Here is a 17,442-nt window from a genome sequence, read left to right on the forward strand (position 1 = left end):
ACTGTACCCTCTTTCAGTCCCCCCAGGGTGATGAACCCTTCCCCTTGAAGGGAAAGAAGAAGCTAAGTTAACCTCACCAAGTTTTTGGAGTCCTTTCCTCAAATCATTCACAAGTTTCCACTGAAGCTAGGATGGCTCATAGAAGTCAATATGATTTTTACTTTATTACAAGAGAGGAAAAGAAGATTTTCTCTTACATATGCTTGCATAGTAGAAACAAATCAAAGAACTGCACCACTTCTCAGACTGTTCTCTACAAGATCCAAGTTTGCCCAAAAATATTTATAAAGGACAGTAAAGTTATTCGACTGCTCAGTTTTACAGTACCTATAACATTCAGTTGGAAAGATAAGCAAGCAGCCCAACAAATGCCAACCAATTCTGAAGTTTTAGAGGAATGGCAAACACTTTTGATTGTTTAATATTTAGTTATCAAATACCAAGGGATGAAAAACAGAGATGATGCATAGCAGAATGGTACCCACCCCATTCAGAGACTGCTGCAGGTGAATTTAGCTCACAATGGGAAAAGCATCACCCAAAGTTTTTTATTTGGAATATTCAGAATTAATCTGAAATCAGGGTCTAATTCTGCTCTTGCTTCCACCAGTAAATTTGGAGTGATTCCATTAAAGTTAATGCAACTATGCCAGAATAAGTGAGAGGAGAATCAGGTCCAGGATCTGCATATATCCTTAGATTTGCACAGATGCATATGCATACTTATGTGCAAGCCACATTATATGCAACTGGGTCATGGAAATGTTTAAAAACTAAAAGCAAAATGTGCCAGTTGAACTGGAAGACTCTATGTAACTGACACAGGGTAACAGTGATTTAGAATTAGCCTATTTAAAGCTGTGAGACTATCAGAAGGGCTCTGCAGCCACAGCCAACCACCACCAGTGGGTGTAATTGGATTTGGAAGAGCTTGTTTGTGCAACGAAGGTAGATATAGGAAGGGGGAACTGCAGGAAAGTATTTCAGAAACTGCTGAACTTAAGGGTGCTGTGTATTTCATTTTATGATCGCAATTATGATTTCAGTAAGCACAGTGTAAATCCAGACCAAACTGACTTCAGAAGAGCTACTTGAGATTCAGCAAAGCACACACTTACTTTAATGAGTGCAACTTAACCATGTACTTAGGTAATTTCACGAACAGGGATGCTTTCCCAAATTGAAGTCTGTGACAAACGTAACTGAGATCAGAATCTGCTCCTCTGGAAGTACATGAAAAGTCTGTAATTGCATGATAAAGAAGCACATTCATCTGTACTGTCTTCCTAAGATGCATGTCATACTTTGGGAGGTCAGTTTGGCTTTGTGTGTGCCAAACTTACATAGTAGATGGTAACTCCTGTGCCAACAGTTTCATTATGTATTAAGACTGATGTTCTAAGTTAAGGCAACTCTTGTCAGAGGTGACTCAGTGACAACTAAAATTCATAGGCCTTTAGAACTGAAAGCAAGTGAACAAAGTCCACTGGGTTGTAATGCTTTGTGGCTAGGATTCAGATACCCCCTCCTCTATTTTCAGCCAGGCAGCACTTAGCAATGCTGCGGTATCATAAATTAATAATAACAACTAAGGAGAACAACAAGACAAAGAAGACTGGATTTGTGACTTTGAGAGGCATTACTATAACAAATCCAGGCCCACAACCAGATCCAGGGGGTTTACCTAGCTGAGGGTTAAAGTACAGTAAAGTTTTCCACTCCAACTCATCTGATGAAGTGGGTTTTTTTCCACAAAAGTCCATGATCCTATACCTTTGTTAGTCTCTAAGGCAGCGGTCACCAACCAGTAGATCGGGATCTACTGGTAGATCTTGGAGCCTCTGAGAGGTGATCTTGACTGGTTTGGCCAAGAAGCTATTAAGTGCTGGCACTTCAGCTGCCCCTCTCCCCCCACTGCCTCGCAACTCCTTACCTTTGCCTTGCAGCTGCCTTCCCCACCCCTAGGAGCCTCCTGCTTTCTGTGCATGGCAGGGAAGGGAGAAGAGAGGCGCTGATGTCAAGTTGCCCCCTCTCTCACCCTGTATCCTATCACCACAGAGCAGAGAGGGGGCATATCGGGACTTGGGATGGAAAGTGCTGGCTGCTTTGGGGAGTGGTGCAGGGCCAGGACAGGGAGCCTGCCCTAGCCTCACTGCACCACCACCCAGCAGCCACCTGAAATAAGCAGGGCCCAGTTGGAGCCCACATCAGGAAACCCTACACCAGTCATGAACCCCCTCTTGCACCCCAGGCTCCTGCCCCAGCCCCAAGTACCCCTGCACCCAAACACCCTCCCAGAGTCTGCACCTAGAACCCCTCCTACATCCCAACTGTCGGCCCCAACGTCAGCTCAGAGCCCCTCTCACACTCCAAATCCATTCATCCAAGACCAGAGCCTGCACCCCAACTCATTGCCCCTGCCTGGCGAAAGGGAGGGAGGATGGGGGAGGGAGGGAGAATGGAGTGAGTAAGGGCAGGGTCTCGGAGAAGGGGCATAAAGGAGGTGGGGCAAAGGTATTTGGGTTTGAGGTAGCTCTTGGATTGCGCTTAAATTAAAAAAGTGATCTCTTGCTTAAAAAGGTTGGAGACCACTGCTCTAAGGGTATGTCTAGACTACATGCCTCTGCCGACAGAGGCATATAAAATAGGCTACCTGACATAGTCAATGAAGCAGGGATTTAAATATCCCCAGCTTCATTAAAATAAATATGGCCGCCGCACTGTGCTGGCTCAGCTGATTGTTGGCACAGCGAGGCAGTCAAGACGCAGATCGGTTGATGGGGGAAGCCTTTGTCGACCGCTCCTGTAAACCCTAAGGTGCCACAGGACTACTTGTTGTGTTTCAAATTACAGACTAACACAGTTACACCTTTGAGACTTCTTAGTAATGTGTGCGAGAGAGAGTATGTGTGAGTGTGTGTGTGAAAGAGAGAGAGATGTCACAGGGAGCATTTTAGAGTTGTGAAAAGGGAACTTACAGCACTTTTAAAAATGGTTGTGTCCTTAATAGCTGAAGTTAGCCGCCCCCCCCCCCCTCCCCGCCCCGGTTCTTTCACTGGGACAATGGGGTTCTGCACTACTCAGCAAAATTAGGAAAAGAAAAGGGAATTTACCATCATCATAGTTATGCTCACCATTCACAGCTGTTACTGTATGAGAAGAGCTAGCCCTCACGAAGGCTGCATAGAGGAAGTCTCTGTGACTGCTTAGCGTGCATGTGCACATTCCAGAAGGGGGCTTTAATGCTACAGTAGAAGGAATTTGCTGAATAGACTACCAGCCACAGCAGAGCACTGAAGGGAACTTCCACAAGTGACCTTAATTAATAAGCACAGAGAAGCAAATTACAGAGCCTCATCTACAATTTTGACCTCAAGATGCCACGGTCCACTATGTGCATCTTATTTAGTTTGAAAATAAGCATGTGGGATCCTGAGAATGATTTTATCCTTTTTTTAAACTTTGAAGTAGAATGTCACAGTCCTTGACACCACTCCCTCAATCAGGCACCACCTCAGGTAGAGATCTCGTTTTGCTTTACATTGAATTGAGGTCAAGTCAAGATCTGGCTGACATGGGAGCTATTGCAAACACCAGCTCACTTTTATATGATTATTGTTTCCCTGAGCTCTGTTTCAGGGCCTGCAACCCAGACAAGACAAATGAAAAGAAGTCTGCAGGAGTTCAAAGTCGAAAGTTGAATGATCATTGATGAGTCTCAGGATGCAGTCAAACAAAAACAAAGTGCAAAGAATAGAATATGGAGATATAGATGAAACCTGGAAAACACATATTTTGGAAAGTCAAAAATGTTCGCTATGTTTCCTTTGTTATGATATATGTGATTCCTACTGTCTTGTGCTGCTCTGTAGTAATTCTGTGGGGGGAGGGGGGAGGTGCAGTGCCTAGCAGGTGACGGGATCTTTAGGTGAGAACTCCTGAAGGAAGGCACGTAGGAAATGGCCCGGGGCCGTTCTGTCACCTGACCCTAGGGGGGAGATGCAACCAGTGAGAGTCAGATAACACCTTGGGCCCAGGAATCTCCACAAAGGAGGAGATGGAGCTGCCTAGAGGGCTGGTACCAGTTGCTGGGTGGGTGAGTTTAGTTTTTCAGCTGGCTTAGGAAATGTAGAAATCTAACTTGCTGGGGGGCCAGGCAAGGGTCCAGAGCCAGCGCTCTGGGCCCCCCCATCCCAAAGATGGATTGTACTGACTGCTCCTGGTCCTTTAACAACAAGTCTGTACTAGACTGTGTCCCTGTCAATGAATAAACCTTCTGTTCAACTTGCCAGCTGAGAGTCAAATCTAGCTGCGGAAGGGGTGCAGAGCCTGGTGACTTCCCCACACTTCCTGACAGGGAGTCATTTAGTGTTTTCCTCTTTATATAATTCCATGTATCCATGTACTGTATGTGCCCATGTAATAACGGTATAGGCATTAATAGACCATTAACACTGGAATAGCCTGCACATGCTGGGTTCCCTATTTTATCTTTGTTTTGTCAGATTTTGTGGTACCAGCATATACCGAAAGAAGACTCAAGCACTCAGAGATGCATCTAAGTCTTATCCAGCAAAGCACATGCTACATTTTAAAACACATGCTACATTTTAAGAATGATGTGAGTAGACCTTCTGAGTTCAAGGAGACTATAAATCTGATTAAATTATTTGCTGGGATCAGGGCTTTAAGTATAATGTAACAAGCAGCAAGCGTAAGCAGCTCCATGGATAAAGCAAGAGCACAGTCTCCGTTGCTATCAACCCAGCACTTTTTAAGAACATTTCAGTCACATAAAAACCTGCATAGAATGCTCATCTACATGGAAATAGATGGTCCTGGAAGAAAGGGAGAATTTTGTAATGGAGAAGCCATATGTTCTCTACTAACATTTAATGGAAAATGAGAAGATAAAATACAAATGTAGGGTCCAAGTCTCTTCCTTCTTGTTCTAGTAATTTTGCATCTTTTGTCCTTCTTGGCCAGCTAAGAAATCCTCTACACAGACTAGATCTCAGCTGATGTAAAGCACTTTAACCAGACCCTATACCAGCTTCCCCTCTTTCCACTGTAGGCCATATGCTGGGAGCAGAAAGGTTGTGTCAGAATGGGCCTCTTCTCTGACAGTTCTCAACTGGCATCTGGCCTGCTTGGGGGTCATAGTCAGCTAATGTTAGTGAAATAAGCACCTAGGCTACTCTAACATACTGCAGATCAGAATCAAGGCTCCCTGAAAATCTTGTGCCTGCTCCTGTGTCCCACATGTCCAACTCCTGTGTCAAATGGATCTCGACACAAAGGAGCCTTAATTGTAGATCTTTTTGCTATTTACCCATAACTGGGGCTGGGGAATATTACAAGTCCTTGCTTAGATCCATAAACAGTTTTTTTCCCTACCCTCCTCTTCTTTCCAGGTTTTTAGTTTCCTTCTCTTCTTCATGGTTAGTGTGAAAAAGAGAAGAATATATAATTACATTATAAGACCCTTTAAATGGGCATATTGATTTCTGAGATAAACTATGATATTAAGTAAGAAGAGATATATTTCCAGTCAGACCCTCTTACTAAAATGCTCTGTTTTGTTTGTTTGCTTTCTTTTGTTTTGTTTCTGTACTGGGAGCATGCGACTGGCTATAAACTTGGGTAGAAAAAGCCACCTGCAAGTTATGAAGTGCAAGCAGGTCAAGTTAATAAGCTACCTTGCCTATGAAATGTCACACTTAGACTCACATGTACCTGGGTAATTCAGCACTACTGTTCTATAAAAGAGTGGACGACAGTCTGGTACATTTGGTAGACTGATCATGCACAGAATCTGGGGACAGCTCTTATTTTCATTCCAATTTTAGGCAAAATATCTGTTTTTACTATGGCTTGAATAGAAACCAGGGACTAGTACAACTGAATCTACAGAAAAGCTTTTTCCAATTACTTGTTCTTAAGTAACATGCGTCCAACTGAACAACAATAACAAAAGAGAACTGTGTATGTACTTTTACCAAACAGACTTAAAGGATTTAGTAATTTTCAATAAACAAATGGGAATGAGACAGATGGATATTAGAAACTTTGAGTTCACAAGGTTTACTCATGATAAAAATCCGAGTTACTTTGGGAATAGCTTTGTAAAAAGAGGTATTTTAATGGGAATTCTTTTTATTAAAAATAAAACCAAAATTCAGTGTAGCCAGATTTAGCATTTGTTAATGCCATTGATTCACTGTGTAAAAGAAAAAAGAGAAAGATGGAGCAGACGGGAAAAAAAAGGGAAGGAAAGAAAAGAAAACTCCATGTAGAACTAAGACTATTTATTATTTTAAACTTTGCACTCACAACTTGATCACCATCATACAGAGAACTCTATATACAATTGATGCTTTCTGAACAGAATCTACAACCTAATAACACAGTAGAACTCATTACACCATTCATTGAAACAAGTCATTAGGATAAAAAGAAACTTTAAGAACATGTTATTTCTTCACTGTTTAACCGTTGTTTTATTACAGGCTTTCTTTGCACCTTGGAGATTAAATTTCTTTTTGTTATTTCGCCAGATGCAGCCTTTAAAAGCAGAAGGGAGGTGGAGGTGGTGGGTATCAGTTTAACCTGAAGTAGTTTTAAGCTAATTTTTACCATATTTAGGACATGATCCAAAGACCATAGAATCAATCAAAATACTCTCATTGACTTTAGTGAATTCTGAATCAAGCACTTGATCATATTTATATTAAAATTGCAAAGAAATATTGTCTTAGCCAGATCTCTTCAGTTCATGGACCTATGTGAAATCTCTGTGTTTGAGATTTATGGAGTGAAATTCTGACTTCTACTGAAATCAATGGGGGTTTTGTAAGAGTTGAGTTCAACAGAGAAAGGATGCTATCTCTGTTCATCCCTGATTTCCTTTCCCCGGCAAGCTGCCCATATCTGAGTGGTACAGGGCCAAGATACCCATTTTTCTAACATTTCACTTCCACAATGAACCTGAAAGCATCTTATTGCTTTCTCTTCCATATAATTGGCCTAATTTAAAATATTTTTGGTAGAGCAAGGGAGGGAGTCCATGTAATAAATATATGCCCAATATGATACTTCTAGTCTGCTGCAAGACTGAGTGTTGGGAAGCCAAACGAAAGTAAGAATGGGAGTTCACTGAAAAGTCTATCTGACAGCTTTAGAAATGACGGAGCTAATAGTGGACTTTTGAAAACAAGTGACCATAGGAAATTAAGGTTGGCAGGGATTTAACCCTTCATGAATCACTCTGGAAATTTTAAGGCAAATGCCTGCATGTTTTAACTACGTTTGACATCTAATTAGTCAGAAAAAACAAGAAGCTAAAATAAATCCCTCTTAGTCTTTAGAAACAAAACAATGCCAATTGGCTACAAGGCATTTCTTAAGACAAAATCAAGTGTACTTTTAAAAACAATACCACAATGATCGCAGGTAAAACAATAGAAGAAAAATTGTTGGACACATTCTTTTTCATCCTGCCTGAACTCATTCATTTTACTGTTTATTTTACTAAACTGCTAGGTTTTCTACGCAGATAATTGGAGGAGTGGGTGTTATTTTTCCTAATTATTAGTAGTTTTAATACCAATTCATCCCACTGGTAAGAAAATATCCTATGGTATCTTCACATGAGTTCCATACTGATATGTAATATATTCATTCACTGCCCACAAAGTGTATTTTCACTGTACACAGCTCTTAAAGCATCATTCAAAGCCCTGTGCCTATTTCTCTATATTGTGCTTTATCATAAGGATAATTAGCCATCTGAAAATCACCAACTGATAAGTCTTATTGTCCTCTATTTTATAATAACTAGAAACACAAGGATCCATCCTGCAAGATGCTCAACACTTGGACCTTGATGCATCAGGATTCTTAAGCATGTGCTAAACTGTAAGCATGTGAGTAGACCCCTGTAGTCAGTGGGACTATTTACACATTAATAGTTAAGTACATGCTTCTGTGTTTTGGTGGACTGGGCTAACATGATCAGGCCTTGCAAGATAGAACTCTTATTTCTCACATGCTTAACATTAAGCATGCCCTTGAGTATTTGTAGGATTGGAGCTAGAGTACTTACTGTCTTGCAGTCATTTCACTTTTACAGCTTGCTCAGTCAGTTACACAAACAGTACCAAGGAGTCTATCAAATTCCTGTGTTACTATTGTGAAAAACTTTGCCCTAGAAGCTGATGTTTATTAAATAAAAACTGTGAGAATTAGAGTCTCGTTCCCAGAAGAAGGAGACATTAAAAACAACCAGACAGCAGAATAATGCAGGATTGTGAAACGGGTTATATGTTTGGATATAGCATCAATGGTTACAAACTATGAGCCAAATTCTGTCACCCTTCCTCAGATCAAAGTAACACTTCATTACACAGCTTGTCCCACTGATTTTAATGAGAAGATTCCACATTAGAATTAGTAGTGGAATTGAGCCATCAATAAACTTTAATGGGGTGAAAAATAACATACAATTAATAATTAGCTATTAAACATTTTAATGGAGCACTTTAACCAACACTTCAAGTTCCTATATAATAATTTGAGTTTTACAGTATGGTCATTAAAGTTTGGAAGTTAGATCAGAAACAAAGTGATATTTAATGAGTTTTATAACATGGCATATGTATCAGGTTGACTCTCAGATTAAACTATTTAAAATAAGCAGTTGACATGTATTAACTAGAAAAAATGTTCTCACAAAAAACACATTGACATATTTTGAGAACCATAAAGTGTTTTTTTCATATATAAAGTGGTGCATATACACATGCATGTTCCTTTTTAAAATATGCACATTCATTTATTTCCCAATTAAGTCAGAACATATCCAAGTTTTATAGGTCTTTAATTTTCTGATTTAAAGTGTCAAAATGTTGACTATCTGGAATCACTTAGGTGTTTTTTTCTTCTCACTTGTGCCACTAGAAAGATAGATTCTGCCAATTATGTTAAAAAGTAGAGAACATACTTCTCCTGGTGTGAGATATATAGATTATATAGCAGACAGAGATTGACTTCTATGACCAGAAACAGACATGTTCACTTTTTTTCCATAGTAGAAATGGTACATTTCTTCGTCCCAACCCCCGCTCATTTTGAACTGAAGCTACTTTCCGCCATCTCTCTGCCATAAATAATCTGGGATTATAAATCAACTTTTAGGGCGGAAACCTCTTAATAAAAACTAGCTCTTATCATTTACTATTCTATCCCCTTTGCACATTGTCCACCTTTTATGTTTCTCCCTACAAGGTACATACAGTATATATATATATATATATATATATATATATATATATATATATATATAAAATCATTCATTAAATGAATTGCAATGATAAAGTAGAGGGTATGCCTGGTTCTTCAGAGACCTGACTTTCAATAATAGCAATAATTTTACTAAAATTAAATTACTAAAAATGGCATTGTGTTTTATGATATGCAGTTTCCAAAGATAAATGTAATCTCATAGTTATCTTCCCTTAGTAACACTCTCTCTGTAAGGATTACTGAAATATAGTCAAAATGTGTATGATATAATTTCATTTAAGAAAAAAATGCATGTTGTTAAAGATTCCCATACAATATTTCTAGTACATAGTTCCTTTTATGGATCTGATCTGTTCCTGTCAGTTTATAGTTTCTTGGCAAACCCACCATCTACTGCCTATGTGAGGCATCTGACTGTCAGATTTGTATAAACTGAATATTCATGACTGAGATTTAACCACTTCATGCATAAAAAAACCCCATAAATTTCCCTCTATTCCATCATGTTTGAACTAGATACATTATTGTCACTTTACAACATGCCCAGATTAACATAGAGATTACTTGGGTGGTCAAAGATGTCCAATCATTTTTAAAGAGTTAAGTCCTATGATATAATAACAAAATTCTTCCAAAATCAGCATACTTTTGAATCTTTGCAAATGTAACTAACTCCTCTTTGTCTGCATTTAAACTGGGTGGCATTGAATCTAAAACGGTTTGTAAAGTGTTTAAAATATTTTCTGTAACACGAAGCTCTATTTTTTAAATTATATGAAAAAGCAGGAAAACAGGAACAGTAAAGAGAGGAAATTAAAGACAACAACAGATTTACCTTTATAGGATAATCTGAGTCTTGGCACGTTATTCTTCACATGCTGGCAGTTCACTCTTTCTGCTAGTAATACTCCCAAGAAAAGCAATGCAATCCTAGTCAGCCAGCTCATGCTGCGGACGATACTGTAGGGTCCTTGTATGTTGGAGCCCTGTTGCCCTCGGTCCTGTAGAGTCCAGCCGCAGAACTTCAAACTATCTAGAAACTGGGGGTAACAGGTGATTTAGGTCAGTTTCATTCATAAACGCAGAACAATCAAGACCTCATGGACACGCTATAGAACATCTCTCCTTCTTCTCCCCCAGTCGGTGGAACAAGGAAAACTTCAAGTCTCTTCCAATACACACATAGGCACATACAAATTGAGCCAGACAGTGGATAATGAGGCACAACTGTTGTGTGGAAGGAGGGGGAAAAATAACAAGGGCTGCAGCAGTGGCGTTTAAGGAGCTGTGCCTTTTATCTACGCTCCTCTGATAGCCAGTGGCACAAGCTAATCCTGCTCCCCGCTTCAGAGCAAGCAAGAATGAAAGGGAAACAGAGAGGCACAGCGAGCAGCACTGACTTTTCCTGTACACATGTAGCGAGAGATGACACAGGATCCCGCAGACAGGTTTTTCCCAACACTCTCTTACACTGGCTGACAATGGGAGAACAGAAAAGCACAACCCACTCCCCTTCCCCTGCTGTCACACCACACATGCAAAAAACATCTAGGCAGAGATTAGAGGAGGGGAGAGTAACCTCCAGCAAGCTCGTGAAAGGCACGGAGCTGTAAATTCACCTCCAAAAGCACAAGCTAGTTTACAGCCAGTTAGGGATTGGATTGGATTGGATTTTGCTATTTTGATTAAAAACACCCTCTGCAAAAAATAAACCCTGCATATTGCGTTGCCACCCCCATAAATAATATCTCCTGCCCATCGTGTAATCCTGTGTGACTTGCTCTCAGAGTGAACAAGGAAGGGAGTCTTCCATCAATATAACTTTACCACTGAAGCTTTTAAAGCCTTGTTAGGGAAAGTTCCTTACCCTCCCCCACTTACACCCCCCTCCAATCCAGCAAAAGAAATTCCTAGTAAAGCTCACTTCAACATTCAGTTCTAAACATATATAGATCCATAGGGTTTATAAATTATACCAGGGATTCTCAAAAGGATTCTTATAAATTTAATATGTTCACAACTTTCCAATTACTTGAACATTTTATTATTATAATTATTATTAATAATATTATTTTATTTATTATAAACTGATTAATGGAGGATTTTTTTCTTATCATGAAGTGTGAAGGAACACACCAGGAAGAGCCTCATGTCTGTTAAGTGTTACGGAAAACTGTAAATACAAACACAAACTTGTCTCCCCCTGGCTACACACACACTCTTTTTTCATTTTTTTTTCGGTGTTTGAATGATTACCAAAGTTTCCCAGCCATGAAGAATCTCCAAACATTCATGTAAACATAGGAAGTCAACCTTTACTAAACAAGCATGTTGTCCAAGAAGTTTAGTATTTCCATCTATTTTGTTTTAAACTTTTCCAGAATGATTGACAGATATTTTAGGACAGTAGAAAAAAACAACAAAAAAAAAAACGGGTTTTAACTCTCTTACTCACATTGTTGAATAATTAATCCTATAAATATTACCTCTAAAATCAATGCAAAAGCATCAAAGTCTGGCTCTAATACAATACAATATCAGTTTTTTACACCTATACACAAGTACAAATCCAGTCTCTAGGACATAAGAGTTACGCCTTTCTGAGCTTCAAACAGAAGTACATATCTGAAAAGCTGCAGGTGTTTTTTATTTGAAGTAAAAATTTAAATACTTAAACTAAAAAGGGCTTAAATACTGTTGTAAACTAGCTCTAGACATTCTGTTAACACTGCTTTCATTGCTTAAAATTTGCCAAAGGGGAAAAAAGTTTTTTTTTCATCACTAACATTTTTTTCTTCCTTCTGAGTTTAATTCATTAATCTGAAGGCATTGTATCTGCCAGATGCTGCAATTCTGCTGATCAGCGGCATTGTTAAAAAAATAAAATCCAAAAATAATGTTGATTTTGGTCATTCCCACACTTGTTATCCTGAGCATTTTCATGCTCCAGGCAGTGGATTAAAGCTCCAAAATGACAAGAGACGCCTGTCTGTTTTCCATGGATTACTTACTACAGACATTCACTCTGTAGAGGAATTCATGTCACTTTGAGATTATTTGGAGAATTGGCCTAATGAATTATCCTTTTGTGTAGAGCAAACAATACGAAACAAAACACAAAAGATGCACCATATTCAGGACTTTATAAAAACACATCATTTAATAATGCTGTTACATTCAATTTATTGCTAGTTGAATGAAAGAGACTTAGCTCCTTTTCCCCCTCATAAGTATAAAAGAATAAGAAGCTATATATGTATATGGAGAGAGAGAGGGAGAGCACATACTACTTTAGATTATTTTTCTGGAAATGAAATGAATAAATCATTGCTACTGGCCAATATTGCACACACACACACAATGTTAGTCTTTAAAGTGCTACATAGTCCTGCATTTTGCTACAATATATATGGGTTGCATAGCACAAGTAGGAAAAAAATCTCAGAGGGTTACCTGTGTTAGTCCATAAATTAAAAAAACTTAAAAAAACAAGTGGTCCTGAAGCTCCTTAGAAACAAGAAGTAGCTTGTGTCATGAGCTTTCGTGGACACAAGCCACTTCTTCAATGAGTGATATATATATTTTGTTAGTCTCTGGACCACTCATTATTTTTTAAGTTTTTCAAGAGTAGTATGAAAACTACTTGAGACTATTTGAGTCTGCATTTTGAGACAGAAAACAGACACGAGACACAAAGCTATGAGAAACTGTCTCTGTACTCCCCATGCAGGGGCCACTCATAATCACAGTCTTCGGGCTCTTCTAGGGGATATGCCAATAGAAGACTTGACATATCTAGGGAATATGCCATTACTTGGCTGTCCTTGACATCCCCAAAGAGTGAGGTTCAAGGCCAAAGAGATGGTATAGAAAGCCACTGCTTAAGAAAGAGACTCTTATCTTTGGTCTGTGGTAACGTTCAATAGTCCAGGTTTTTAAACCAACCAGCATTTAATAATTTATTTTAAAATGTACACTGCTTAATATTGCATAGGAATCACTTCAATGTCCTAACTCCTACTGAAGTCTAGGGCTTGTGAGAATTCCATATGCAAACCAATGGATTTTAATATATATATATATATATTTGCTGGTTGGAACAAAACCATAGATTATTCGCAATCCCTGAGGACACGAACTTGTCCAGTGTAATTTAAATTTTGAACTCATATTTTTGACCATCAAATATTCACACACACACTCCCTTCCATCTCCCTCCTCCCATCTATGGCAGAGTCTCCTTTCTCCTTTTCAACATGTATAGAATATGTGCCTGTAGTCTCCATGGTTACCACAGTACACAAGCTTGGAAAGCGACTTTCCAAGCTATAAACCCTGGGCCTGTGGTCCCATATGCATTGTTGTCCTTTTCAGTGCCAGAGCAAAAATAATTTACATCTGCATATATTTACTAAAAATGAGTGAGATAAATTTAGGTATGTGTGTTTTGGGGGAGAGAGGAGAAGTGAGAAAGCATGCTAATGAGTGAGTTTCACACCCAGTGAGGGAAACTTGACATGTCTGCCAACAGAAGGTCCTGCCCCATGCTCTGTGCCAGTAAACATAACTGGCCAGCCAATCAGAGTATATGACACTCATCTCCTCTAAAGTGTGAGGCAATGGCTATGCTTCCTCAGTTTTTAGGAGGCTTTATGGCTCAGAGAAGCCCAGTGCCACATGTTGCTGCTGCTGGGACAGTGTAACTCCAGAGTCCCCCAACTAAGGACTTAGCTTAGTAGGCACAAGATGACCTATTCTTTTAAAGCAAGTCTCAGCAATGCAATTTCTTGCAATACAGCATGCTCAGCAACTTACTTTCAAAATACAGTTGATTCCTCTCCCACTTGGTGAATGTAACCATCTGCAAAGAATGCAAGCTGATCATCTTAGAGATGGAGTGGCCAGATCAGAGAAAGTAAAATCTAGCCCAAAACTACATCCAACCCTCAGTCAAATGAATTCCTTCTCCCATTGAAGTAAAGGAGAATTTGGTCATTAACTTCAAGACTTATTACATTGCTATTTGATGTGCTGTATAATAGCTCCAGTTCAAGAAAAAACATTCTTATATATTCTGTTTCCTATACTTGTTGCAGATTTTACACTTTTATGCCTTATCTTGCATAGTAACTTTCATGTCTGTCTAGAATATGGCTTTTAAAGCGTGTGGTTATACTTCCCTAAAGCCAGATAGGCATAGTGGATTCTGTTTAGCATTTCTGGTCTCCTGCTGTGTGGCATTAGGCATCAATGTTCTTTATGCAGCCTCTCACCATATGCAGTAATTTCACAACGATAGTCTCTATACAAGTTTATGCTTGGCAGTGTCTGGGCTTTTTCCATTGGCTATCCATCTAGCATTACCCTTTCAGGCTTTTGTATATTGGGGTCATTTGGTGTTTTTCATTTGTCAAATGTTCATACAGAAATGAGTATTACTTGAGTCACATTTATTTCAAACTCCTCTTGCTGCTGCTCCTTGCTTTTTGTGTTTACAGAAGCTCCTGAGAACTGTGCTGCTGTACAAAGCTCTTTATCAGCTCTGTATTTTCACATTTTAAAATGCACTTTTGTGTTTTCATGATCATTTTCTGCTAGCTAGGTGGTGATTTACTTTCCTGTGAATCTCTGTAAATCATTCTTCTTTTGGGGGGTTCTTACTCCGTTACATCCACCTTTCTCATTTGTCACTGATAACTTGTTCTCTATAATTAATTTCCCTCAGTTTGATCTGACTTTTTCCCTTATTTGACTAAAAGTCTTATACTTTGGCAGAGATAAAACATATACTTTGGATCAGAAGCTTGATGATTTTTTTCTGTTCTGCTTTAAATAGTATTCTCTAGTTCAAATTAATTTGCTCAAGTTTTGTTACCAACACCACACATCATAGTAGTTCTTTCTGGCCTCATAATGTATGAATCTAAGCTGCAGAATTGTATGCTATCATCCTTTGTAGTGATGATTACTTTTACCCTCAATCAACAATTACTTCCATCCAGGTCCTAAAAGGATCAAAGTCTCAATGTTGTACTACATGCTGGCTACGTCTACACTGGCATGATTTTCCAAAAATGCTTTTAACGGAAAACTTTTCCGTTAAAAGCATTTTCGGAAAAGCACATCTAGATTGGCAGGATGCTTTTCCGCAAAAGCACTTTTTGCGGAAAAGCATCCGTGGCAAATCTAGACACGGTTTTCCGCAAAAAAGCCCTGATCGCCATTTTCGAAATCGGGGCTTTTTTGCAGAAAACAGTACTGTGCTGTCTACACTGGCCCTTTTGCGCAAAAGTCTTTCGGAAAAAGACTTTTGCCTGAATGGGAGCAGCATAGTATTTCTGGAAAAGCACTCACGATCTTACATGAGATCGTCAGTGTTCTTGTGGAAATTCAAGCGACCAGTGTAGACAGCTGGCAAGTTTTTCCACAAAATCAGATGATTTTGCGGAAAAACTTGCCAGTCTAGACACAGCCTTTAAGTACCAAGACAATAAAAAAGAGACATTATTTATTCAGATACAATATAATTCTAGTTCTCTTAATTCCCTTTATCCAAAAATCTTAATTAGTCAAATTCACAGTGGGCCTCCCATGTAGCTCTGTGCTACTTACAAAACTCTTCTGTGTATCTGAAACTTTCACATGTCCCCCAGATCATATGGATAAACAGGAGTGTACTGTATCTATAAAAAAGAGAGGTGAAAAGACAGAGTTGCACTTTAGCAGGCTGGACTTGCCAAAATCTTTGGCTTTCATCCAAATTTGAAATCCAAACTTGCATTTTGAAGGCTAGACACGATGCCCTCAACCACCACCTTGGCATGTCTTTGTTGGCCTTATTCAAATCTTTTGGATCTATACAGATGCTTAACTTTTTTTGTATTATTATACGTGGTCATGCTGTTAACCAACTCAGTTAGTATTTGTATTCTCTCAAGAAAAGAGAAACTTTCTATCCAGTCATATTCAGCTTTTACTTTCTCACGGCTATTGGGGTTTTACATGATGAATGTATTTTTGGCAGCATACTGAGACCTATATCAATGTGTTGTGTTTTATTTACAATGCATTCAGGTCAGTTAACACCTCATCAAATTCTTTGAGAATATTCTCTGCATCCTGTTCTGTAGACAGACAATACATCCAAGTGATCAGCTGTGTTTTCAGACTGCTCTCCAAACCTAAGCAAACCTGTACCATTATTTCCCAGATTATATGGAATGGGGATCCATCATCATATGTACCTGGTCATGTAGCTTTGTTACATGTAGTAAATATGTGATAAAAAGGAATGCTTGTAACTAACTGATCTTTATAGCGTAGCCCAAAAGGCTTATAACCATGTCATGTGGGATGGGTCATTTGCTACTCTTTCCAATGGATACTAGAATAAGCTTTGGGGTACTCTTCCAAACCGAAGAGAAGCTCCAAATCTTTTCACTTTCAACTGCAACTACTTCTGCCCCCCTAATTGGCTATGTTTATTGACTGATATACCTCAGAGGCAGAAATACTGGCAAGACATACACCATTTAAGGGAGGAGGGAGGACAAATGTGAGAGACAATGTACTAGTTCTTGAGAGCAAAGAAGACAAAGGGAAGTCAGAAAAATAATCCAACTGATTACTAAGCCTTGCCCAGCCTCACAGCAAGCCCAAAGAAGCTGATCTGTATCCAGGGGATTCTAGGAAGAAGAAATACTAAGTCACAGAGCAAATATGCCCCACCTCCTAATTTACCAGTTGGTAGATTTCTGAAATGGCAAATGATCCACCAGTCCTGTTCTTGATCCTTCTCTAGTTGACTTCTGCCCTTGATGCTAAGACTCAGACCACTGGAATGTACATGAACGTGCTATAAAGGGGAGCTCTCTATCCATCTTATTCCATTGTCCCATTTGCCATATTGTCAGAGTGTCTGGCAGCATTTAAAACATTTAGTTTCATAATACTCCTGTAAGGTAGAGAAACACTTTCATCCCCATTTTACAGATGGGAAACTGAAGCACAGACAGACAAAGGTATCTAGACAACTAAAAAGATAAATATATGTGCCTAGTGGGTCTTTCATAAATCTAGCCACAAATGACTTGCCCAAGGTCACACAAGAAGTCTTTAGAAAGGAGGGGAATTGATCCT

General features: G+C 39.1%; 1 protein-coding gene across 4 annotated transcripts in view; it reads right to left on the reverse strand.

The window, feature by feature from the left end:
- SEMA3A (semaphorin 3A) overlaps positions 1-17,442 on the reverse strand; it is a 435,303-nt gene that overhangs the window by 210,631 nt on the left and 207,230 nt on the right. For 2 of the 4 annotated variants that reach the window (XM_006117134.5, XM_006117137.5), the window contains exon 2: positions 10,139-10,343. In XM_006117134.5, coding sequence (XP_006117196.2) covers positions 10,139-10,250 — 112 coding nt within the window. In that variant the 5' untranslated portion in view covers positions 10,251-10,343. Of the gene's footprint in view, positions 1-10,138; positions 11,006-17,442 lie in introns of those variants that run through there. The other 2 variants (XM_089778433.1, XM_075926310.2) reach the window with 2 other exon arrangements.

This window comes from Pelodiscus sinensis, chromosome 1 (genome assembly GCF_052426305.1).
Source record: "Pelodiscus sinensis isolate ZL-2025 chromosome 1, ASM5242630v1, whole genome shotgun sequence".
NCBI classification, from domain to species: Eukaryota; Metazoa; Chordata; order Testudines; family Trionychidae; genus Pelodiscus; species Pelodiscus sinensis.